At 36.1% G+C, this 25,708-nt stretch overlaps 1 protein-coding gene across 4 annotated transcripts in view; it reads right to left on the bottom strand.

The window, feature by feature from the left end:
• Positions 1-25,708, bottom strand: part of LOC126367798 (TNF receptor-associated factor 4) — a 125,150-nt gene that overhangs the window by 2,802 nt on the left and 96,640 nt on the right. For 2 of the 4 annotated variants that reach the window (XM_050011546.1, XM_050011545.1), the window contains 5 exons: positions 5,090-5,194; positions 4,117-4,278; positions 2,063-2,212; positions 1,748-1,915; positions 707-967 (listed from right to left, as the gene is read on the bottom strand). In XM_050011546.1, coding sequence (XP_049867503.1) covers positions 707-967; positions 1,748-1,915; positions 2,063-2,212; positions 4,117-4,278; positions 5,090-5,194 — 846 coding nt within the window. Of the gene's footprint in view, positions 1-706; positions 968-1,747; positions 1,916-2,062; positions 2,213-4,116; positions 4,279-5,089; positions 5,195-5,265; positions 5,341-5,467; positions 5,583-25,708 lie in introns of those variants that run through there. The other 2 variants (XM_050011548.1, XM_050011547.1) reach the window with 2 other exon arrangements.

Raw genomic sequence — 25,708 nt, 5'->3', positions numbered from 1 at the left:
GTCTGATCTGAGCAACATTTTTCAGTTTTTTCGAGCTAAATTGCTCAAAAGGTACCCAGTTCGAAATGCTTCATCTAAAACAAACCTTTATATTTAACCACTCAAATCTATTACTTATTTACAAATACAACTCAACATAACATGACATATAATCCAATTTCAAAGTAATAATGATGTTACGACAATAACATAGAGCAATTTAATAAACGACCCGTCAAACTAGCGATGTGAGTAAGCGGGGCTAATTTAGTCCCATACTCCGTGCGTACGTTAGTCATCGAATATTATTCACTGGTAGTAATATTCCCCTCTTTGTTTACTAACAAAGGGGTTATATTGTCAGTGAAATTAGTCGCAAAAGCTAATTAGCTTAATAAATGTTTCAGGCAAAAAGACCGAATTGCGTTTACGGAACATTTTGTGCGTATGTGGAACTTTATTAACCAAGTTAGCAGATTTCAAGTCATCTAGAGATATTAGATATTCCAGGTTTTTTCGGTTTCCTATCTACTTCTAAAGATGGAATTGATTCATTGCATTCATTGTACAAATATTGTAGCTCAAAAAATGCTTGTAAACTCCATCCACTGATGAACCGCGGTGTAAGTTGCTCTACTTACCCAATTATTCAGTTTACAAAGCAATTCGGATGTTTGTATTTGATTTGTTCTTTATTTAAACTTTAATTTTTGTAAAAAAAACTAACCTGCAACTTATATCCGTACTGGCTGGTGTAAAAGGCGGGAGAAACCAACTCGACGCCATCTTTGCACTTCGCCTCCGCCATTTTGGCAGCCCAGTCAGTGATCCTCCAGACCAACGCGCCGGAACAATTGACTGACAGTCGCGCGACTGCTGCTCTGAGGGACTCTAGTTGTCTGGCCTGCCTTGTAGCTAAGGCTGAGACGAGGGCTAGGTGTTGCTGGCAACTTTCTTCTGTATGCCTGTCTAGGGCTTGTCTTGTACCCTGGAAAGATGGAAAAGATTTGTTACAGTTTGTTTGACATTATTTTAAGTATGCATATGTTTGCGAGATAAAGCCTATCTTTCACTAGAAGGTGGCTACTGCCTTCTGTGTGTTTTATTTGATATCTACTTACTTTTGTCTCTCAATTTACCCTAAATTAAAGCTTGAAGACATTTCTTCGAGACTTAAATACTTTTTAAGTTGAAGTACTAGATGGACAAGCTAGTTTAGGATTCATTTTAAGGGTTATTCAAAATAAAAACCTAAAAATTGTTACTATAAAAAAATAACTGAAAACACAGCACCTTTCTGTAACAGTTAGTTACTATTGCGCACGATACGTACAGAATTAAGTGCCATAAATAATCCGTAACCCAGTTAAGCCCATCTTGTAATAAAATCTACCACGCGGTTTATAGCCGTCTTATTGCCTCTTATTTCGGGTTTATTACTTCGCCATAACCAGCTGTTTACTACAATTTGCCAATGTATAGAAATTCGTTTAGCAATAGTTTATTAAAGATGATAATCAGAGGCATTTAGTTTTGGTACTATTATTATAAAATTTATAACAGGGAAGCTTTTGCTAGGTAGAGTAAATAGCCTAACTTATGAAATAAACTCGTACAGTCTAAGACATAAACATTTTTAAAACTACAACAATTGGCCTCGGTAAAGACATGTTCAATATTTGGGAACAAACATGATCAACATCACACATTCATTCACTTTTATCTTTCTTTCATTTCACGAAAACAATTCCATACGAAAAATACCAACCTTAAACCGGCAGCCAGCATCTCTAAATGCGCAAGCGACGCCCGCAGCGGTACAATGATCACGCAGATGCGTATCCAACTCGTCGCGTGGCACTGCTGCGGCTGCGCAGCGCTGGGGGCACGGCACCGGTGCGCGCGCGCAGGTAGCTCCGTGCGCCGCTACCGTGTCCTATTGACAGATGTCATGGGTTAGGTTGGGTTATAAAAAACTTTAAGGCGAAAATATTTGTCCATAAGGCATCTCATAGTAATTTTGTACTGTTCGTCATTTTCGGACCTATATTTTCTAAAGGATAGTCGCTCTGTATAATATTACCTGTGTATATCTCTGGCCACAGTGTCTGCAAGGCACGAGCCTTTTGTTGCAGTGTTGTTGGATGTGCTGTTGGGTATGACGGCGTTGGACTTTGGCGCCACATTTGTTTTCGCAGTAAACTGGCTCGTGACCACAATTGCCTTGGTGTTCCTGAAATGGCATGAAATGGACTATTAGACACGACCGTAACATAAGCTCACGACTATATCCTAATGGATAATCAGATCTAACCTAACCTACCCACACCTCACCGAGCTTTCGGTTAGACCAACGTGATCGGTGGTGAGCCGTATCGCCGTCTATAATGGGCGCGTCGGTTAGTGAGAACTGAACTTAAGATAAATTAATAACTCATTGGTGCAAGTCATCTACCGGGGTTCAGACCAGTTCTCCCCATTTGAGAAGCAAGCCGGTGTGCCACAGAACCAGTCTTCTTCTCTTGTATGGGTTGAGAGGTGGATTACCAACCTCATCAACCCTGGTGTCAGGGTTACTATTGAGCCGCCAAAGGCCCCTGACATGACTCATGTAACGACTACTTACATCAGTAAGTAGTCACCTGGACCAACGGCTTTACGTGCCTTCCGAAGCATGGATCATCTTACTTTCGGACAACCAGGTGATCAGCCTGTAATGTACTAATCAAACTAGGGATCACCAAGTAATTTTTGCGATATTTCCCCACCGGGATTCGAACCCGGGACCTCCGAATCGTGAGCATAACGCGCAACCACTGGACCACGGGGGCCGTTGACAGAAACACAATGACAGACACAGGATTTAAACCATTTAATGGACGGTATAGAATGCGATTGATGTTCTATTAGATCGTTAAAGTCGTTAGAGGTGATAGAAGCTGTCCTGTTAAACGGTATTTTGGTGTTTAGGATGTTGTTTCTGTAAATTGTAATACCTACTAACTATACAAAGTGTTACTGACATCGTAATGAAAACTTCGAGGGATGATTCAGGCCATCATTCTGAGTTGATATCATGTGGAATTTTCCGTCGCAAAAGTATGGAACAAAATAATTTTAAAAATCACTAAAATTTTCATAAATGTGAATTAACCATAAAAAAGCTTGGACAAACAACAATCTATGCTTTATGTAGAATCCGCGCGTGTTCGATACGTACTTGACATTTTAAACGCATCTTTGACTTCCTTCGACCGTTCGTCTAAATTACTCTTTGTTTAGCAAGACAAACTCATTATTTCTGAACAAATGTTCGTGCCTTCTTAACTTTGTAGTGAAATGTATCTCGTTTCATTTTCTTATTGAGTTTAAACATTCCTTACGTAACTTCTAATGTATTGCCTTTGAAAGAGCAAATTTTACGACGCATTATAGAAGGTGCTTTGAAGTCGATTGTAAACCTTTTCCCAAGTTATACTCTAGCGCAGATTTACATCTGGTAATTGTATAATTGTAGAGCACGGATCAAAGTAACTGAAGCTTTGCTTTCGGAAGTGAATAACGTCTCTTTTAAGAGGAGTGAAGTGATGATTATTTCTAAGAGGGAGAAAAAGTAAAGACGAACTTATGAGTAATTTACTACTCTGATATACATCACGAGATTATCGCGCGCATTATTATGTAATAGACTGTCTAGTAAAACTTCATCTTCATCTAAGTGAATATTACTTAATGCTTATCTCTTATTTTAAAGTCACCTTGCAATTATCACACTTTTATCATTACTATGTAAGCAATAATCAAAACACATAATACCAGGGTCTTACCGCATTAATCAGGGATTTTGAGACCATTACGGGAGTCTTAGGGGGGAGGGGGTTGTGTGTATTATGTGTATTAATCATGATAATAACTGCGTAAACCTCAAAGTGTGTCAGGATCGAAGCGAAAGGAATTCCATAGTATCTGCTTATCCTAGTGAGAAATAGGCGTGAGTTTTAGGTTAGAGTTTTTCATTCACTACTTTTTGAGATCATAATACAATTATTACTATTAAAACTACAAAAAACAGATTTGCCTTGATTAAAAAAAAAAAAAAAGCTGCAATAAAATGAGGGTAGTTAAAACTATAGTTACCTCAAGCGCACTTCCCGAGAACTCCTTCCCGCAGTGCTCGCAGTTGGCGCGCCTGCGCGGGCAGGTGTACCGCAGGTGGTCTTGCATCAACACGCGCGGGATCATCGCGCCGCACTGCGCCGCGCACAGCACCGCGTCGTGCTTGCATGTGTTCAGGTGCGCCTGCGCATTTCGGGAGGATATGGTCAAACTTTGCAGGTTTCAGACATTTTTTCACATGATTATTTTTATTGGTAGTTATGAGGAAATTGAGGTTGAGGTTTCTCAAAGGATTTTAATTTTAAGTTTGATTAAATTGCAATATGGTTGGTTAATCCAAACTTTCAAAGCGATATGGAATCTTCTATTTATTAACTTTTAATTTAGTTTTTACCAAGTAAACAGATTATCTAAATTAAAAGGTATAATTCTCACTAAACGAAGCGTAACATTGAGAGAAAATAACAAAAAGGTGGCGAAGACGTTAAGAGATTCCAGCCTACAGCGATTGCAGCTCTATTTCTACATCGTTAAGTAACAATATTGTTCAGATGCCTTCCCACTATATTCACTTCACGCCGCTGAGTGTGAATTATGCCTTACCTCTCTTGATTGCCAGCGAAAGTTATAATACAATTAAAAAATATATTAAAAATCAACAATAAAGCGCATGTATAAATAATAAATTACTGCCCTTCTAAATTTAAATTAATTAATAAATTAGAAAAACGTACGAAAATAAGAAATAATAAATTAAATTTTATAATTTAATATGGCAGATAAATTGTAAGGTACTAATTTCTTCGCAGTTCAATAAATTAGACAAAATATCATTTATGTACATGTTAACCATAATATCTAAGAGCATTCAAAAGTAAAAGATAAAGGTAAGTATGTGTCGAATGTGACACAAGGACAAACAAACTTAGATAATTCGTCCCCCTTGCGTGTTCCACTTAAATGTTATCGAGATTATTTTTGGTTTTATGCTCACCTTGAGTTTGCGTAGTTCGTCGGACCACTGGCATCCCTCCTTATGATGGATGCAGTACACCACAGATCCCATAATAGCCTTCTCGGACTCTGGGTCTGGATATATCTGAAACAAAAAGAAACAACAATCAAACATCGTTCAAACGACTACACATTCAAAAACATAAATATTGACACCTTTTTCAGCTTCAAAAGTAGTTTTTTAAACATTTTTAAAAGGGAATATTCTTCAACAGAATACACGACGTCAAAAGCAACGGCTACCGCTAAGACTGATGGAAGCGCTGGCCACGCTGGCATAACGGATTAAATAGGACAACGCGATTAAAAATAAACCAACTCAGAAAGAGAATATCAAACTAGCGAGAGCTGTACGCACCGTGTGCTCGAATATGGAACACATCGTTCGGAAATATGCAAAATGGCCGCTTCGTTTGTTTTTCGCGCGTAATAAAATCAAAGCAGGAGCGTTCACCGCAAGGGCTTGATACCAAATGAATGCGTTCCCGTCCGTTTGTACATTTTCGTTATCTTTATGGGTGCAACGAACAGATGGCTGACTGTGGACCACCGCTCCCTCGTGTTTGCCTCGAGATAAGCGTGATTTTTCACTTCCCAAACCAGCTGGGTAATGGAATGAGCAAATAGACTTGTTAGATTCTTTTGAACAAGTTTTTTTCACACGCCTAAGCTAATTTTTCTCAGAATCCTCGAGCTTTAATGTGATAATAATGAAATTGTTACTCTGAACGCTGAAAAAAAAACGTCAACGAATGTAGGTATACGTAAACTTGTTTGTAAACAACGCTCTAACTCTCACGATACAAAGCATCCCGAGCGTCTTTTACTAGACTCAGAGGTGTCACAAGCGAGCACACATGTCTTCAGATCACTATCAATGTGCCCCTGGCAAACAACTTCAACCCGAGATCGTAAATACATTGAACGATTACCACACATGTCTGCAATGACTCATGGAGACGAACGAGCATTGGAGGTGACACGGCACGAAAGTGTAAAAGATCAAAACGCTCTCGTAGTACGAGTCGTTCTATTTACAAACATTGATGCATGTGGTCATCGGCATGGCTGCCGCATAACCGTACCACCTTAGAATCTATATTCTACACGAGCGAAACAAAGTACCTAATCCTATCTGTCCGCAATCGAGTATATTTCCTAAACCGTCGTGCTAAAGACGAAAGTTGTCTACGAAGTCAGAAAAGCGTAGATGCTCTCAAAGTTGGTGGTGTATAAATTTTCAAATATAGAATGTTATTTGTGTCGTATTCTAAAAAGATGGACCGCGATGTGTTGAACTCTCCCGCATCGCTCAATTATAGAACTCGTTGTATCGTAAACATTTCAGGATTAGAACGTCATAGGAACACGAGTTAGAACGGCGGTTAGGTCTTTACAAGCTGAACAACAATCACACCAAAAGGATAGCGTGAAAATGAGGATGTTTCTCTGCCATTTGTTAGATATCATTCGTTCGGAGCTGACATTAACCACTCTAAAATCACAGATAAGATTAAAGAAGACAGATTCGAGAGCATAAACTATTTAGGTAGGCGCATACACTTTTCAAACATGGACACCATTAAGATTCAATTTAGGGAACATTAATCAAAAGTAGACTTAATGCATGCAAATGGTTAGTTAAAGAGATTGCAAAATGCAATAAAGTAAACAAGAAGCCTATAATTGGCAGGCTACACACCCACACCTGGCTCGAGGCCGGGACTCGTATAAAATTAAAAGCAAATGTTATTGATTTCGATTAATTAAAAATACACGGAAGGTTTGTAAAGGCGTATAATTAAAATAATACGCCTGGAAACGGTCAAGCGGCTAAGGAAAGTTTTGATGCTAGACAAGATTGCAACAAGCACGACACATAAATTACGTCCATAGAAAAGAGTTAACAACTGTAAAAACGAAAGAGTAAAAGCGAACACGAATGGCACATTTCCTATCAAGATCTCCCCTATGATTACATGTGTTCAACATTGCTGCGACGCAAAAAATATGCTTTCCAGCAATGGCATCTTAGAAAGCAATACAAGAAGTATACAAAAAATAACCTCCACTTTTACTATTGAATATTATCAATTAGATACAACGAAAGTATTTCAAAGCTTCATTCATTCGCCAAGGTAATACCGAAGGTTGGTGCGCGTGGGTGAGATGATGCAACTCATCGACTATCCCGTAGGCGTATCTCATAGACATTGCTTGGCGATTACTTATTTTGTTCCTTATTTGTTTGCAAACCTGTTGTCGATTAACCTTATAGAATTTGAGTGTTATTTTATTGCTTGAATGATAATTCGCGTCATGACTTACCTTCAACTCTTTAATATATTTCGCTGGTAAATATTTCATTCGCTTCCTTTTTAGGATTTGAAATCATCTAGATTTCAACAATGAAAGACAAATTGTCGCCATTGACGACTTACATAATACATACATAACATGTGCAAGGCATAAGGCATAGAAATGCTCGTGCTTTATGGTCGCAAACATGTTATTTTGGTCCGTTCAATTGTTCGCGACAAATTCATTGGACAATCGTGTCCGGTTCACTGCGGGCGGCAATTTTACGTTTCTAATTTAGACTGTACCATTGAGGGCATATTTAAAGTGGTCGCGTAGCTTTTGAAAATTAAGAATAACAACCATGAGAATTTATAAAAAGATATTAATTGAAAGGTCTTTGGGACAACGCTCGAATTTTGTAACTAGTAATCGGGACCAACAGCTTAACGTGCCTTCCGAAGCACGCATCATCTTACTGTCGGACGATCAGGTGATCAGCCTGTAATGTCCTAACCAAACTAGGGATCACAATGTGATTTTTGTGATATGTCCCCAACGGGATCCGAACCCAGAGCCTTCGGATCGTGAGATCGACGCGCTGCAAATAACGCCATACCATGTTACCAAGTTTTGGACCCATACTATTTAGTTTGACATGATAAGATGAAGATGAGTCGTGTAAGTTTTCATTTTTACTACAGTTTTGTCGGAAACTTTGTTTACTCCTTAAGCTAAAATAGCCCTGTCTTGTATAGTTTCTTTGACAATTTTACACGTTCCGCGTCTGTTTACAGTGAAGCGATTGATTGACAAGTGACAGAGCTAAAACCAACATAAACTATCCATTTGAAAACTCTAGATGGACTTCTATTTCGAAGTGTTAAGGTTGAGTTTAGGGAAAATTTTAGTTATTCAAATGAACGTTGTGATAGTATCAGTAGAACTATCGACACGCGCTGACATGGGAATGTAAACAGAGCTCCGAAAATACTTACGAGATTTGCTTTCAAGTAACCACTTCTGTAGTAAACTTGCATTAAAGTGTAGTCAAAGTTTAGTTTGTTTCGAAACATACAAACATAAAATTTACGTAAACGTAACATTATATATACAAAATAGCAAAGCACAACATAACATCACACCTATATCTCCGAAGGGGTAGGCAGCGGTGTAAAGAGGTAGTAAATAACATACACTCCTCGCCAGCTATATTTAAGTCACATGCAATAGGGAGCGAGCCTATTCCACAAATCCTAGAAACCACGTAATATCAATTATCTATGATCCAAACGTGAACTCATAAAGTCGAATTCAAAACTGCGAATATGAGTTAAGTCCCAAGTACAAATTTAAAAGGAACGCCTATCTTGTTTATATTATATTATACGTTTTTTGTAAATTGTAGAGTTGGTTTTCTCTCTTAGGTATTCAATTTCTTATTTTTATATAATATAGTTTTTTTGTACAATCTTCCGACTACCATTTCCCGACATGCGTACAAAACCGCAGTAAGTAATTTAAACAATAAAGCGATCATTATCTATGATGGACTACGTAAGGTAGAGTTCGACGCCCGCGCAGGCCAGCGGTATTGTACCGTGGAATATGTAATGCGTTACGATTGTTATTCACGTTATAATTAATGCTTAAATAGACCTCTCTCTAAACTGTTAAAAAAGTTACAAAGGTTTATAACGAAAACAAAATGGCCGCCAAAAAAAGTTTAATCGAAAACTGTATCAAACATTATAGTGTATAATTAAAGTAAGAGTATCCCAATTAGACAATACAATACCGTATAGGCACAGTAATGACATAGGAAATTAGAACAATAAATATACTTAAACAATGCCATGTAATTTTATTGTTACAAACTGTCTTTTCCGTCCGTTTAAAAATCGACATTACAAACGCCTATTAAATATATGCGTTCAGAAACCAAAGACAACATGTGGGAGTGATTACGCTATTATCTTACTTCATTCACAAACTGACCCGTAAATGAATGAACTGACTGACTACAATAAATCATCGGTCGATGCTAATGCATGCTTTGTTTTTGTTTACATTACGTCAATCGATGTCAGAATCGATTATTACCCGAATACTGGCACGAAACAATAAACGGTGGAAGAAAAATTTAATTTGTTTTCCCGCGTCAAGGGGGCCGTTCAAATTTAGAACACTGAACACTTCATCGGAACGAGTATGGAACATGATATCAATTAGGTTGGCTGTCGACGCGACACGCAAGTGTCTGGTTTCATTTGAGTTTTCAATTCTAGAATCCACTTTCCATTAACAGGCGGTGTTGGGTTTTGTTTAGGTGTTTCATCGGTGTTTCGTTGAAAAAATAAATGCTGAATATCTAATTAAATGTGTTTAGTAATATAGGTATTTCTTAAAACACTTTATACAATAAATTTTGGCAATAACTTGCAGCTTAATAACGTCACAGTAAATAAGTGTCAGAATCCATTCTCCTGTATTACGCATGTCGAATCCATTGAAACTTGTAGCTGGCTGTATAGACAAATGGCATTGCTCAAATACCAGGGACATTTGGAACGTTCACGCCACGAATTCCCGCCAGAAACCACAGATATGCGCATGCGTTAAAGTCGTTGGAAGCACGTTTGGTTACGCGCTGCGTGTGAACAGAGAATTAACTCTACACTTCCTATTTGAACAAAAACCTAGATTATAAAAGAATGCGTACTAAAACTGTGTAAATCTAGATAAAATTACAATTTACTTCTTAGAAATGTAGAGAGGAATGAGAAGGAGGAATTACATGATTCAAACACAACATAACTTAGCACCGCGCCCAGAATATACCCGTAGTTCAAGTCTTAAAAAATAAGGTGATCTTTCGACATCGCTTCAATATTTGAATTTCGAATGTCGAACCATATCAATCAATCCTTTTTCTATTTCCAAAGAACGTTCTAAATTTTTCTGTATTCTTTTTTAAAGTCAAAATTATTTACTCGTTTTCTTATTTATCTATTAGCTTCAAGGTTTGCCATACATACCGTTTTGTTGAGACATGGCTTTCAATCTGATAGACGAATCAACACATTACTGATACATAACTTCGCAACTCATTTTAACCGCAAAACAGTTGCCGTAAGAGTAGCTATTTGGTTACAACCTAGTTTTATTACTGTTTATTACATTGCTGTGGCCACCGTAATGGTAGTAATACAAAGCCATGTTATCTGTCCATCTCGATCCAGATTTGTGGATAGCGTGTAACAGAGGCAATGTACTGGACATCGTTCTTTTGACTAGTGTGACTATAAAACTTGGTGTATTGTGTATACTATTTGATCAACTGTTATTTTTAGGTACAGTTTTGTTTTTTTAGGTGATAAATAGACAATTCGACAATAAACACAATTTTTTACCTGAAATTAGCTTGCCTGTTTTGAGGTTTTCTTAATAAAAATCACATCCGAATGCGCTTACGCCGTTTTCACCGCAATAACATAAAATAGAATCACGCCTGTACCCTCGAAGGGGTATGCAGAGGTGTACGGTCACGAGTACTAACATGTACATACACTTTGAAACCATGTCACATTATCTTTTTTGACGAATTAAACCGTAAGTCTCATTAAATGTCAAATGTGATAATGCGACAGGGTTCTAATTTGGAGACATGATATTGCTCATGACTGTACAACAACATCCACTCCTAGTTTAAGTCCCGTGTAATATGGGGCAAACTTATTGCCATTAATGTACCATCTGACATCTTTCACAAGCATGGGACCAGTCTGAGGGCCATCCTTCCTGTGACGTGACCCACTCATGAACATTTTAACCCAAATACCAGCAATTGACCGTCTCATTCAGTCAATGTCCTTTGCGAACCAATAAGTGACGGAACTAGCAATTTCGCTAAACAACAAAATGGCGGCTTCCTGCGATCGATCAATCTGCGCAGACGCATCGTACCCTTTGCTCGCTATTATCCAATTGAGTCAAACGGTTAGTGACTCGTATAGTCACACTTACTGAAGTGATTTAGAGGATTTGTATGTATTGTAGGCATATAACTGACGTAACATTAATCTTGATAAGAATGTTTGAAATTGACATTAATCATGTTTTTTTATTTTTTTTTCTTGTGAGAAGCTACAGTAGTTTTAGGTGGTAAGACGTTCGACATTGATTCTAAGTGAAATTATGTTACGAACTAAATAAAGATATGTTTGAGTTTGAATAAAAACTGCGTTTTAACTACTGCTGTAAAAAAAAATGCCTAAATTTCAAACTAGAGAAGGGAGCATCAGCTTCAAAAGAGTTAAAAAAAAAGTGATTCTTTGACTAGAGGTTCAATTAGTCAGTCTGCCCTTTAAGAATTTTTCCAATTTTTTTTACTCTGTTGTATTGATGCATTTTCAAGAAAAAATTTACCCTCCCCGACTCCCAATTTACCGACTCTCATTACGAAATCGTCTGAAGTGCGCGCGCGCAAGTGGTTGACCCTCTGACCCTTACCGTTTCCGGTGCCGATTGATTTATACCCTGTATCGACGTATCGGCACGTCTGATGATATTGTTTTAATAAATACATTGCACAATGAACGGACCCTTATCTTCGTTTATGGGTTTATGGGGAGTGAAGGTTACGGTATCAATTGTCGTGTTTATAAGTTATGGGTTTGAGGATTTCTTTGATGTAATAAGCGAGTAATGGAGTTTTTATTATGTCTTCTGCTGACCTACCAATTTATTTATTTCACAGTTTATTGTACACAGAACAAGATATAAAAACAATTCGACTAACACAAGACTGACACACGATTTATCGAAGCGTATATTTATTATGTTTTTAGTACCTGTGTTATTTTTCTTTCATCACAAAAATAATTACACAATATTTTTTAATATTTGACATTGCTTCGGAAGGCACGTTAAGCCTTTGGTCCCGGGCTACTAGCTTAAACATCTCCACCAACCCGCAGTGGAGCAGCAGCATGGTGGAGTATCCTCCGTACCCTCTCTGGTTGATTGAGGGGAGGCCTGTGCCCAGCAGTGGGACATATATAGGCTGTTTATGTTTGTTTCCATTTATAATTTTTTTCAATAACAAAACTGCATTACGGATCTGTTTTTTATCTCTTTAAATGCGCCAATTTGCATTGCAACAGCGCATTTTAGCCTGCGCAAACGCATAAATGCTTTATAAAAATAAACAGAACGCATCTCCGGTGCTTGTGCGCAAAATAATTACATAAATTTACTTTGTCATTTCCCAATACTTTGTTGTTTTATAGTTGGAGGTTTTGAAAGACTTACGATGTTTTCCAAGGTTAATAATAATAATATTGTAATTTTGACAAAAGTGTATGTACCATTTAGCGTGATATCTTCTTCTTCTTATCGTGTGGGTTGTGAGGTGGAATACCAGCCTCATCAAATCTGGTGTCAGGGTTATGATTGAGCCGCCAAAGGCCACTGACATGGCTCATGTAACGATTGCTCACTTATATCAGTAACTACTAACCGACGGCCTAACGTGCCTTCCGAAGCACGGATCATCTTACTTTCGGATAATCAGGTGATTAGCTTGTAATGTCCTAACCAAATTAGGGATCACAAAGTGATTTTTGTGTTCACCACCACAAAATCCACCACCACCGCACACTATTTTAAGTGTAACTATATTTCCTACTGAATATTTTTTTTAATCTTTATTTATTTGGGAGTTTTTGTCCTACAGGACATGGCAACTCCATAAAACTTACTTTTTACACTGCTTAAATAATGTTTATAGTGGTTATTGCTGAGAAGCAATATTGCTGAATATTTTTGAGTTTGAGTATAGTAAAATAAAAAAAATATATATTTAACGTATGCTCAGTACTCTCTTTGCCCACAAACCGCTGGAATCTACAATAAACCTATTTTTAAATAATTTTAACGGGAACCACTTCAAACATAACACCTTGCTCTAACCGCCGTAAATGTGTTTAATGATCCTATAAGCAGACATCACGTAAATAGACAGCTTTATTATTTGAACTTTAACTCATTGTTGTCTCTGTCCAACACTATGGGTTAGAAAGAGATGGCGATACCAAAATGGCGGCGATGACGTTGTTACGATGCGCAAGAGTGCCTTGACGAAAAGTTGGTGGAGTAAAGTTAACAAGCTCGTAAGGGTGCGCGTTAAAAGACTTAATGCTTCAGTTATGGTTGGTGTAACTCAATTCTTAGTTTACACGATAGTAAAATACCTATACAAGTAATCGAACGGTTCCGTCGTAACATTATTTTAAGTGAGACTAATGTTGTCTGCTCCTTCTCTTACATACATACATACATAAACTCACGGCTATTTCCCACCGGGGTAAGCAGAGACTATGGAATTCCATTTGCTTCGATCCTGACTTCTCTTCACATTCATCAATCGTTTCATACACGCACGCCGGTGTACCTTTTCTAAGGACATCTCCAATTTAGTCAATGTACGCTTCTAGGTCTTCTTAGGGTTCTTAGGTTTTTTTAGGGTTTAGAAACCTCAACAAAAGCAAAACTATATTTGATTTAATGTGTTAAGTATATTAAGAAATCCCTTCATACAAGTAACAATCGTGACCTACATGCCAAACCTCTTTACCACAAATGTATGACTCAAAATTAACCTGACAAGTTCAATACAATGAATCCGATTTCTAGAAATTATAAACAATCACCAAAACAATTAAAGGAAAAAATAATTTCTACAAGAAAATGATGTTCCTTGAAATAATGAATGATACTTTCAATTCAATTTCAATGTATATAGGTACCTGAGTCTCCACCGGACTTCGTATTTTTAATCTTTACGCAAAAATTGTTATACCATAGGGCTACTGCGATACAGGGGAACCCTAGTGCAGGGCCCGCTATTAACTTGTGTTAATTTTACTTTATTTGGTAAATAAATAATTTTTACTTTTTCCTTTTAATTTACGTCATCATTATGACTGCAATATTGAACCGCAAAATTTTAATATACATAATGCAATACACATTTAATTTTCATATGTATATTTCGCTACATTTATTAATAAATTAATAATAACGTAATATTATTATTAATATACTTACCTAAATATGAAATAGCGTTAGCATGACATTATTAACTTATTATTTATTTATTTATTTATTTTTACAGTTTTACATTCAGCCATTACAGTAAAAACCAATTCGACTGAAACAAACACGTATAAGACATACTTAACAATTATTAATAAACAAACAATCAATGAACATTGCGAAATATACAGGGTGTTAGAGACACCGTAACGAATACTAAAGGGGATTATTCTGAGTTGATATCAAGTGGAGTCTCCTGTCGGAAAATTCATGAAACTTTTGGGGTTTTTGTAAATTACGGAAAATTCCACTTGACAACTCAGAATCGTGGTCTGAATCATCCCTCAAAGTTTTCGTTACGATGTCACTAACATCCTGTATGTGGAAATTAAATGAGTAAGTGCATTAAATCATCGCTTCAGACGTCATAGTGTCTGGAGTGAGAAATAGTGGAATAACCGCATTGGAATGATGTCTTAGTAAGGTCAATGGAAAATAATAGGAATACATTCATCGGGATATTAAATGTAATCATGCGCTTGTGTGAAACATTAAGAAAGAAATTGCTAAATGAAATAATTTAAAACTTGTAGTATCTACTAAGCTAAGCTAAGCAGTACTACTGAGAAACAAGTTACAACTTCGATATATAGCTGGGTAACTATTACGACATTGATATTCTATCTTGATCTAGATTTAATGGTTCTTCTACGTACTTAGACTACACCCATAACAGGGGCTCCTAGAGTCGACTAGTTTTAACCGTGTTATAACGAGAGGATAGACAAAATAATAACTTATGTGTATATTATTAACCACTGCCGCTGGATGCGGGCAGCGCAGGCCCGATCGTCGTGGAGATCCTTGGCGTCGTACGGCTGGTAATGATGATATTATTAACATTTATACATTTATGTCATGTCTACATGTATACTAACACTACAGACCTTCACCTCATAGATTTTGCTAAAAAAAATATCTAACCATAACTACCTACAAAAACGCATATTGACTATCAACAAATGACCAAGTCAACAATATAATCTGCCCAGCGTAGATCAACAAACGGACATGATCAGCGACATGTCGCGCGTAGGTGCGCGTGCGCATCCTGTGATAACGAGGCGCCAGAGTCTCCGGCCACTTCGCAGAATTGGCGATTGATAGGCAGCTGTCAATATTTGTATAGTGGTACTTATTATATTTGTCGATAAAATAAGCTTCACGTTTTGTCTATGTTTTTTGTGTAGATAAATATAACAACAATGACATAGCATCACGCCTGTATCTTATAAGAGTTAGGCAGAGCTGTATAGGATATACACCCAATCTTGGCCAGTTATATCTATGACAATAGGCTCGCCTCCTATTATACGGAACTTATGAAGTCCCGTGTCCTAATGCCATTGACCGGGCACAAATCCTGGAAATGTACATACTCTATTGTGATAATGACGATGACGGTGAATTACGAAAGCAGCATATAAAGCGAAGGTTAGTGGTAGGGCAGGCAATTTGACATTTGCGCATACAAAAGTAAGTGCGCAATGCAAACAAATGTCAAATAGCAATATTGCTTTTTAGATGAATTGCTTCGATGTGGCCTTTTTAGCCCCCCAGTAGGCAAAAAAAAACAATAAATAATAAGGGGTATTTGTCACGGTCATTTTATCGATTCTGACGATATATTTATATCGCTTTGTCGATTGGTGCTTATATGTGAACCCAAATAAGTCATGTCGTTCTGTCAAAATACGAACAAAATCACGTGTCACGCATGTTAGGGAAAAAACAAACTTGTCGATTTCGAAAAAAAATATTGAATCGACCTAAATATTATTACGTTGCGCATATTAACCCCGTAATATTGCAACGAAAGAGAGAGACAGAGAGAGAGAGGGGGATAGAAGATGAACGAGTAACACAGGTGCCTACTATCTTTATGACAGTCATACCGCAGAAGTTGAAACCACCTACACGTCTACAACAATAACATTACATAACAGATTAACTGTCCGAGATAAATGTGGGAAAGATGGTACAGATGCTGGGTTAGTTGCTTAACTGTAACAGTAACAATGATTAGTTAAACGCATTTGTTTTTTGTTTTTTTAACACTGTTACTTCTTTCATAATAAGGTTTATGTTTTAATTAAAAACGAACATAGTTGTTAAGTTGTGTGGGAAGTTACTAATTAGTTTATTTTAGCAATGTTTTACTTATTTCTTTTTGACGTGACTTATTGTAGATTTGTCGCAGATGGCATTAACTACTTGGCCGGACAAATGGGGAGCTCTGAAGGCTCTCACCCAATGTTTTACTTCGAAATCGTATAGTAGTAAGGGAATATAGAAAGCTGTATAACTAATACATTGATATATCGTGAAGTCGGTTCGATATTCGAATTTAAATACTGTTAAACTGTTTTGTCTTGTTGCAGGTTAACGAGGTTTAGCTCTCTACCTACAGTTTAAAATTAATCAACCAGTCAATTTTTTTCAGTTTGTTTTCTGATCACTTCGACACTGGCAGAATGGTCGTACTCTTAAGCGACCCATTACTATAATATAAAAAAAAAACTTAAACTGCATAAATATTGATTCTATTTGAATATATAGACAACGATTTACAATAGCTTCACTGCGCGGTAAAAATTTGATCTGTCAAAGCCAGTGCTGTGACGTCCATTAACATAGTGATGTATCAGTCGAGATTCGGCCTCTTCTGTTCTATCTATCATCACCATCAAATTCAATATCGTTGAAAGATACTAAATATTCGTTTATACATTCATCAATTGTTGAAGTTGAAGTAGTCGCCGTAGCCGAAATCGGCTGGATCGCATCATCATCATCATCATTGCTACTAAAATCTAAACGTGTCCACAGATAGCAAATCGAGTATGAGATGTGTTGCCAAACGCACCGAATGCGTGTTTCTACCGTTTCCATTCCGTAAGAAATCTCGTATGATCGCTGCTCTTACGCAGTTTAATCGTACTTTATAGGTGCTTTCCAATAAAAATGTAGCAATATTTGTAGTACTTAATTTTTTTTGCTTAATAAAATGATCTTCAGAAGGAATCCGAAAAGATAAAAGATTCCCTATGTTTTAGTTTTTCATATATATGACAGGTTCTTACACGTATTCTCACTTCTTCTTTTCTTCCTCACTCTTATTAATAATTTAAAGTATTTAAAGATTAAACAAGTTTCTTTCTTAGATTAAAATTTTAAAAGTAAAAAATTACGGGTTGCCTCTTTCTTCAATGTATTTTTACTCTTTTTATTCTCAGTACCTATGGCAGTTGCCTTGTCATAAGTATCTTAAAACTATCTCACGGAAACACTTCTAGCGAAAGGTATTTGGAAGGCACTAAAACCAAAACAGAGGGCTCAAATTCCTATAAAAACTTAACAGCAAACATGTCCAAACTTGTCTGATTATAGCGAGCTCGCGACCAGAATACATAATGGAGCGACTTCCTTCAAAAGCAGTTATCTTATTATAATATTTTATTTTCTACTTCCTTCCAAAGGTCTGGTTTAAATTTTTCATCGATGTAAGTATAAGATGTATTGGCATAGGTCTTGATGAGATTAGCTACTGTTGGGAACGGCTTTTAAATTCCAAATCTCATTGTTAAACAATTTAAGGTTTAAGTTTAAAGTTAAAGACAGACGGGTACAACACACATTTGAAATCTTGGGATGGGCAGAATCACAATTAAGTTACCTAAACACAATTTTCCGTCACACTTAATATTGAAACCCTATGATGAGATCATTCTCAACCCGCAGTGGAGCAGCGTTATGGAGTATGCTCCATACATATATGTATAGCCCATCGTGTTTTTAATATCTCCGAGATGGATGATTATCAGCTGAACGCGTCCTATGTTTTTAAATAGCTCAGATTAAATAGAGATACCTACCATGCGCAAGCGCACCTGTATCTCAAGCTACAACCATAGAACGTAACTTGATTATCATTATGAAGCTTCTCACGCTACTTTAGTTTTAAAACGTAACGCGTTCTGTGAACACTTATCTTAATGTCGTGTTCAGTACTAATTGGTCAAAAGACAATTTAGGGTTCACTAACTGCTACAAGGGATTCTCGCCTTTATTTGTCTTGTAAATAAAGGCCTATGTTAAATTTTGGATTTGAATAAATGGAAATTGGTGTAATTAGTTAATTTGTGAGCTTTTGTGTTGTTAATGTGTTAATTTGCTTAAGAAGTTAAGTTTTGAAATGTTTTTAGTTTTAAGAAAAACTAAAAGAAATATTAAGGATCTTCAAATATTGATAATTATGTAGGTACCTACTTACGAAATATTAAAATCAAAATGGTTTATTGAGTAAAATCAAAATTATCCAAATTAAAAAATTATAACAAAACGAACTCACCTCTAACAACTCGTAAAGAAACTCAACATAACTCATCATAACTTTCTTTTAAAAGCACAAATTATAAATAAAAAAAATTTATCAAACTTGACTGGCCAGTACGAATGGCAGCGGCAGAATTGGCCGATGTCTTGTGCCATACAGCCACACCCGGGACGCCTACGCTCGCACCTGGCAGGCCTTATTTGGACACTAATCAACAGGTCAATATAGAAAATTATTTTTAAAAACATTTTCTATACTACCAGTGTCGGTGTACTGTGTTTCACGTAGGTCGAAAGGTTAAGAAATCACTTGTTAATAAATATTTCTGTATTGAACAAACAAAAACAAATACTCAATTTATTAATAATATATTTTTTTGAAATACGAAGACTAAAAGATACACTAGGTTTAAAATCCGTGTCACTGAAGAAGTCCCGAGGCCGCGGCTGTCGCAGATTGTGCATAGAATTAGGTCTTGAACCTATTACCTATTATTACCTATGAGTTGTCATGGCGCAGTTCATTATTTTTAATACCTTTATCTTTGTGTTCGTTTATCTCCCTTTATCTCCATAACATTCGTGACAAAAAATCTTCAAAATACAGTTTTATAAGCAAATCTTTTTTTATCTAAGTTACTTCAGCAACCAACCACTCTTGGTTAATTACTTGTTTAAAAGTTTAACCCATTCCTCTACGCTAAACCAAACACAGTGTCTACATGTTGGAAAACTTATAGCCCTATACATGTTGTAACATGTTGAGATTGGTCACATTTCGTTAAGGCTATATAACTTCATCACAACAGTTAATGGTCTGTGAAGTCTCATTTATGTGACTATGAGTACCATGGCTTTATTACCTAGTCAATGACCGGTCAAATTTAAAAAGTCTAGTACCCACTTAGAAGCGTGCGTGTAAAAACCATTGATGAAAGTGGAGGAAGCAAGAGAAGTGTGTCAGGTTCGTGGCAAATGGAATTCCATAGTCTCTGCCTACCTCGATGGGAAATAGGCGTGAATTTATGTATGTATGTTACAGTAGAAGTGTTATGTCATGTAATTATTAAGCAAATCAAAAGTAAAGTAGAAGATGAAAAGTTTCTACAAAAACTTTTCGGATACAAAAACACTCAGGTTGAACATAAAATTTTTGATGAGGCTGGACCCTAAACTAGGTGAAACCTGTCATATAGAAAACACCAGGTCTCCACTTTCTACACCATAACAAACTTATAGTAATTTTAGATACACGTACGGTCACGAGCATTAATATGTATACACTTTGGTACCATGTCACTTTAACTTTTTTGACAAATTGAACTGTAAGTCTCACTAAATGTCGAAAATGTTAGTGCGACAGAGTCCTAAAGTGGGTATATTATATTGCTCATGACTGTACAGTATTGTTGAGTTAGAAAACAGATAACGTGTTTCAAATCATTTTAACAGACCTATGCCATTCACTAAGTTACCAACTTAGGTGATTCTCGCTTTCGAACCTTGAACGCATACTTTTTGCGACGCATCATCATAGGCATTAGTATAAGTAAGATAATGACTAAGACAGTGTCATGTCATGAATCAAAGCATTTTGCTAGACGTTTGTACTTACTGATTTATTTTCTAAAGTTTCGTTCGCGACTAGTAGGTAAGTACACTTACCTTGGAATCAATTCAAAGTATAAAATACTTAAGGAATATATAAGACCAGAATTTAGCAACCTAAGAAATCTAACTGAATAGCACAACGTTTCACAAGTCCGGGGAGGGGTAAAAAGACCTTTATGTCAATGGCCGTAATGACACAACCGTTGGCAAGCCTGAGACATCGGCGGAACCGGTCTGCGAAAGTAGGTTCGCAATGTACCTCATTATTAGTAATCAGGGACGATGCTGTTGACTAAACAAATCTCCTTTAAGATTAATCTCTACACAAATCAACCAAACTATAATAGGATGTAGTTTTACAACGCCACAAACAAACCACACGTAATGTCAGACAGAAAGATAAAACAAACAACGTGTCAAAAAGAAAAAACCTAAGCGTTAATTTCCAAAAAGGAACAAAAATAGCCTCAGAGAAAAATAGTAGTAGTTAATCGGAACACAAGACGAACACCATATGGACGCGGCAATTTGGAGTTGTACGTACTCCTAAATACAGATAATAAATCACGCCACTTACACACGTCAAAAAGTGCTTACGCATCAGTAGAACCACAGATAATATACACTAATGATAGAGTGCCACTATCCCGGTAATCTTACGACTATCAAACGAAAGCACGAGTTTTATTTCCCCGCTCCTTTGCGCCTGGGGCACGGATGCTTTAAAAAAGTAAAAAAAGACAAAATGTAGAGTCGCGCTTGCGTGCACCGCGCGTGGGAACGTCAAAACAATAAAAAGGATATTTAATCGGGGTTGCCAGTTATTTGCGAAAAATTCCGGTGATCGAAACGCCAGAGGCTGCAATTTATTCTAATTTCAAATCTCGCGATGGAAGTCAAGGGCGTCTTCAACGGTCGTTGAACACAATGGCGCTGCGAATGCGACAAGCTTTTTTGTTGTTTATCAAGTTAGATAGAGTAAAAAATGGCGGATGTAATTACCACTCTAATGCGAGCGCGAATTGTTTAACCAGTTGTCTATTTTGCTACGGTTTTATCGTTAGGATGTCGCGATTTTACACACAGTCTTGCTAAATGCGAGATGACTTGGTTATGAAATGAGTCCGCATATTATGTTGGTACAATAATGCGATCAAGTTTAACATGGAAAGTAAAAGCTTGGAATGCTCAAGCGCATCGGAATTCGGAAATACCTGTATGTAGGATCACAACAAAAAACAGCAATCGTTTCGGCATTCTTAATTTCATTCAAAAATTCATTTTGCTTTTTATTCTCATAGCGCAATTATCCCTTGGATATCTGTAGGATATTTTTAACTTTATTTTCTTAAAACAAAATGCAAGTACTTTTGACATTAATTTCAAAAGCAGAATTGTGATCTTCTTTTTTGGGTTCCCAAGAATCGATGCTCTTTTTCGATTTAAATTCAGGTCTTGATCATGTAAAGGTCTAATAAATTAAGAAGTGAGGTGCGCGTACGCATTGTAAAACGATGACTAACCACAACCTGTTCGGGAGAATGACTAACCGTTATAACTGATGTTTTGTCGTATTATTACAAAATAATAGTTAACAATTTCTGTACTAATAGTAGTAATATTTGCATTATGTCATTTATTAATAAGGAAAAGACAATATTATTACGGGTTTCCTATAAATGCCCATAATATATTGTTATATTATAAGGGGCAGATATATTTTATATTTATAGTTGTAATATAGGGTGAAAATTAGGTGGCGAAACCACAGTCGCGGTGTCTCGGTGAGATAGGGCTCTTAGGGCAAGTCGTGACTTATATTAGGGCACTGACCGTGCTAAAGAACAAAATCTATGTTTTTTTTTCCACCATGGCCTTATTACCTAAGGTCATTTCACGATCATTATTCGGTCGTTTGTTCTCCACTAACCCGTGAAATTGAACTAACAATACGAAAATAAGAGAAATTACCTTGACAATCCGTCGTCGACTTTAAATAAGATGTATTTATCAAGTACTTACTTCATTCAATCACTATGTACTGTGGGGAATAGAAATTCTGTTTTTCTTTGTTTTTTTAGACGTATTGTTGTTTGTGTTTGAATCTACATTTTGTAAACAGACACCAGTGCGTTCAGTTTGTGATGACTTACAGCCGATTTATTTTTATTTTTTTGGCGTGACTTATGGTAGATTTGCCGGACAAATGGAGAGCGCTAAGGGCTCTTACCCAGTACAAAATTTCAGAAGACAAGCTTGAGGGTGCTCAGTTGGGACGGCAGTTGTCCAAAATCTATCATTCCATGATTTTAGCTCACTAAAGTACCTTTCGACATTAATTTGATAAAGAGTATATTTCCGAGATTATGTATTATGACGAGAGTGACCCTAATTTCAAGATGATACTTTCATTTTACCTTTGAAGCAGATAAGATGATCCGTGCTTTTTACTGATGTAAGGAAGTAGTAGTTACATGAGCCATGTCAGGAGCCGTTAGCGGCTCAGTAATAAGCCTGACACCAGGGTTGCTGAGGTTGTCCACCTCACAACCCGCAAGTTATAAGAAGGAGCAGCTATCTATCTGTTAGACCCAGTAATAAAGAAGTGTATAATTTTTGGGTCAAGTTTATGTTGATGTTCCCATCTATAGATATATCATTACCTAAACCGAAAATTGAATAGAATTGGATAAACTCTAATTTGTTAACTGTTCCGGTTCACGGAATTCTCCCACGATGTTAAAAAAAAACGAATTCGTGGTACTGTCAACATCTTTTTTATCACCAAGCTATTTAAGTCCTTAACCGCACGTTTTATGGATTACAATGCGAGTTAAGTAAGAAACGCGAAGGACGCCGGAAGTCAAGTGGAATTATTCGGATCGCAATTCAAAAAAAAGAATGAAAATGGCGGCCCATCCGGTCAATTGAGCGTCGATATTGCTACTTAATTATATTTAGCCTCCGGTCGGATTATACGCCATTAATTGTAAATTACATAGTAAATTTAGAATAGATATTTTCGTACCTGTAGGTATAGACATACTGCGATAAATGTTTCTTTTTTTACTTATTTTAAGGGCTACATATAAATACTTATTAAGTAATATAATCTCTCCTAAAATCACCCTTAAATGTCAATGACCCACGTTCTAATTTGTCTAAATTCACTATCGTAAAACAAGTAGCATAATATTAAAGTAGTCATGCAACCTTAAAAATACGGGCGCGGGCGCACCCATCTTGATAACCAAATTAAATGTATTGAAGCTTCCGTGTTCAGGGGTCATCATCTAGTCTTCTAATCATATTAGGGGATAATTTACTATGTCCAGCTTTATCTTTAACTCGCCAAGTTTCAAGTTTCTACGGAAAAATAAAAATGATTTTAGGAAAATTATTTTTGGGAATTGGCAACATTATAATTGATATTCGAATTTCAAAAATATTATCGGAGAATCTTGCGCTTCACTACGAGTTTTACATTGTTTTTTCTTTGCTTGAAGACTATGATCCATTACAGGCAGCTTGATCAATTACGTGCAGTCGTATTTTACTTTATATCTATCATCAAAAAGAAAGTTTAATATATAATCTTATCTTTGTTAACTTTCCCACGATATCAATCAATTACCAATAAAAACCGAATGGTAAAATCATCATCTCATTAGTCATTAGACGTAGGTATCATCAGATATAACTCTCCCAATTTAACTGTCCATCACCATAATTCCATTGCTAATAACATTATATTAAACCGATTAAATTGTCAATAGCCGTTGCATCGGTCGGTTTGTCTATACGTAATTTGTCTAATCAGTTACCCTTCTATTCGACAGTCAATCAATCATTAATCTTTCAGAAGCTTTGTTAAGTACAGGCCAAAATTACTTATCATTACGAGTACTTATGCGCTTTGTTGTAATTATATTGAATAAATTAATGAATATAGAAATTAATGCCTTTCAACTACTGTCAATTTTAACTTTGGAGATTGGATTGAACTTATGAAATGATCAGCTGTCGTTTGTAATTGAATTTTCTACCATTATTTTTTTGTAACGAGACAAATTTGTTGTTAAAGTACCTGGTGCAGTTAGTACATTTGCGCCAGGTACGATTCGGGCGGGCTTTTTAACTACGGTTAAGACTTAAGTGTTAATAAATAATTTGTTTAATTCATTGTTTTATTAATTCTTTATTTTGGTTTCTTGTCTAATATTTCTCTATTATGTAAAAACTTTGTCTATGTCTATTTTTTGTTTATTTCCATTTAAATATTTTGAAATGTAACTGATATAAGTATAGCTAACTTCAATATTTCCAAGCTTCTGCATTGGTACTGAATACGATTGTTGTGAGCTTATAAGTAAACATGGATTTCATAGCTGATTAAAAACGCATTAGATAATTATAAACATATTTTAGAATATCTATTGTTCCTTGTAAAATAATAATAGGCATTATTCCAATAGATATCTGTTGTATTATCTGTTCTATAGTCCATTTTCATACTTTCACAATTTCCAGTCTAAAAAACGAAAAAAGAATGATTGCTATACGATATGCAGTTTCTCAGAAATGCGTCGACAAACATAATATAATCATATACCTGTAAAATTTGGCACACGTGTTTGAAAGCCCACATAAAGTGACATACGAATATTATGCAATTCCAACAATATTACATACCTAAATACGGGTCAGATTTGTTTTGTATGTTGTGTGCAATAAAGTATATTTGATTTGATTTGATTAATAACCTTCTTTTTTAAAAATCAGTTCAAACTATCAATGGTAATTTCTCAACCCGTTAGATCGATTAAAGACAATATAATAATTAAATCAACTATGTAATCATCATTAATTTGAAAATGGTTCAAAACGTTGGAATCATAAAATGATACGCTGTCAAAATGACCCCAAGGTCTATAATTAGGACCTCTGATGGGTGCATCAAACTGCTCATCGAGGTAACCCTTTTGAAATTTGATTCGTTCCTAATATTTATTAACTGCATCTTTTTCTTAGTCAGTAATATACTGATTTTAACTTATTGGGACTGTTTTTTAAAGTATTTTCTTTCTTTATGTTTCGAATTTAATTGGTTCAAAGCGAGGTAGTTACGAAAGGTATAATTTTGTTAGAAATACAATTTCAAATTTTGATGTTTTATGAACTATTATTAACTGTGTTT

This window comes from Pectinophora gossypiella, chromosome 6 (assembly GCF_024362695.1).
Source record: "Pectinophora gossypiella chromosome 6, ilPecGoss1.1, whole genome shotgun sequence".
Lineage (NCBI taxonomy): Eukaryota > Metazoa > Arthropoda > Insecta > Lepidoptera > Gelechiidae > Pectinophora > Pectinophora gossypiella.
This window is presented reverse-complemented; position numbering and strand designations above follow the sequence as displayed.